This window comes from Frankliniella occidentalis, unplaced genomic scaffold (assembly GCF_000697945.3).
Source record: "Frankliniella occidentalis isolate FOCC.00 unplaced genomic scaffold, Focc_3.1 Scaffold86, whole genome shotgun sequence".
Lineage (NCBI taxonomy): Eukaryota > Metazoa > Arthropoda > Insecta > Thysanoptera > Thripidae > Frankliniella > Frankliniella occidentalis.
In genome coordinates, this window is record NW_026267215.1 from 565,137 (window position 1) to 566,963 (window position 1,827).

General features: G+C 45.5%; 2 protein-coding genes across 3 annotated transcripts in view; both read right to left on the reverse strand.

Moving 5' to 3' along the window:
* The window catches only part of LOC113215389 (protein-L-histidine N-pros-methyltransferase), a 214,771-nt gene that overhangs the window by 46,957 nt on the left and 165,987 nt on the right, over nt 1–1,827 (reverse strand). The gene's annotated exons all lie outside the window — the stretch shown is intronic.
* Nucleotides 345–1,821, reverse strand: LOC113215416 (gastrula zinc finger protein XlCGF57.1-like). The gene has a single exon (XM_052269219.1). The coding sequence runs from the start codon at nt 1,744–1,746 to the stop codon at nt 673–675; it is 1,074 nt and encodes a 357-aa protein (XP_052125179.1). The 5' UTR covers nt 1,747–1,821; the 3' UTR covers nt 345–672.

The window sequence follows — 1,827 nt, forward strand, 5'->3', positions numbered from 1 at the left end:
TCAGCAAAGTGGGCAGGGCCTGAATCATCCCAATGGCAGCCGAAGCGTCCAGCTCGCTGCAATTGGGGAGACAATCGGCAGTCAGTCTAGCGCATTACGTGCTCTCGCAATGCCACGCCCTACGTGTCTCTTTAGCACGCGCCGCGTTGGACTCGGGCAATTTGCACCTTGTTGGCCAACACAGTGCCACCACGCCATTCCAGATCTGCATCAATCTGCCGCGAGCTGCGCCACAAGTACCCCCCCCTCCCCCTTCCTTATACCCCACCCCTGACCCAGCGCACCCGACACTGCACTTGTGGACCATCAGTTAGAGTCAAGGAAAAGTACAACAAAGCAACAAATCAGAATTATAAATTTTATAAAGACAAAACATAAATCACGACCCGTCTGAACAGAATATAGCAACAGAGGTCTTTCTACAGGTAACAATAATGAGTTTAAAATTACAAAATCAATTTGCATGCTTCAACGACAATCAATTAACTAATATCAAAACAAAACATAAGAAAAATGATACAGGAAATGCTGGCGAAACGAGCTTCAATAAAAACAGTTTGCATCTAACAACACCAATCATTAATACAGATAACAACGCAGCAGAAAATGTTGCTGAAACGAACTCTAACAAAGAGAGATACTTAAGTATCACTTCCATTTCTTCAAAATGTCTCAAGCGTGAGAGCAGACACGATGCTTCCTCAGCCGATCCACTCGAGAAAACTTCTTGGGGCATAAAGTGCAGGCAAAAGATTTTTCAGTGTGAGTCCAGAGATGCTGCTCTAGAGACGAAAAGTGCGGGAACGCCTTAGAACATAACCTACACTCAAAAGGCATTTCTCCGGTATGCATGCTAAAATGTCTCTTCAAATGAGATGAGCTAGAAAACATTTTCAAGCACAAAGAACACTCAAAAGGTTTCTCCCCAGTGTGAGTGCGAAGATGTTGCTGGAGTTTATTTTCAAATGTGAATTTTTTATGGCACAAAGTGCACTCAAACGGCTTCTCCTCAGTGTGAATACGAAGCAGATGCTGTTTTAGACTGCTTTCAACGGCAAACTTCTTTTGGCACAAAGAGCACGAAAAAGGCTTCTCCCCAGTGTGGCTACGAAGGTGCAATTTGAGGATTTCTGCTCGAAAAAACGCCTTTGGGCACAAGGTACAGTCATAAGGCCTAACTCCAGTGTGCGTGTAAAAGTGCGTCTTTAGCCTTGAAAATGTGGAGAAGTTCTTAGGGCACACGGTGCAGTGGAAAGAATTCTTGCCCGAGTGAGTGCTGAGATGCGTTTTTAGCCCCGAAGATGAAGAAAACTTTTTCGGACACTCGGTACACTTGAAGGGTAGGTCCCCCGTGTGCGTGTACAGGTGGCTCTTGAGGTGTGAGGATGTAGAAAAACTCTTTGGGCACTCGGTGCACTCGAAAGGTTTGTAACCAATGTGCGTCCACATATGAACCTTTATTTCAGAAGACGTAGAAAACTTCTTAGGGCACGTAGGGCACTCGAAATATTTCTCTCCCGTGTGAGTGCGAAGATGATGTTGAAGACTTACTTCCCGCGAGAAGGCCTTGGTGCAGAAGGTGCACCGAAAAGGCATTTCCTTGTTGTGCATTTTGAGATGACGCATCAGCATCGAAGATGTAGAATACTTCTTCGGACACTCTGTACACCTGAAAGGTTTTTCCCCCGTGTGGGTGAAGACATGCCTCTTCAGTTTGCAAGATGAAACAAATTTCTTGGGACACATGGTGCACTCGAAAGGCCTCTCTACAGAGTGCGTGCGAAGATGATTTGTCAGCCGAACTTCTCGAGAAAATGTTTTAGGGCA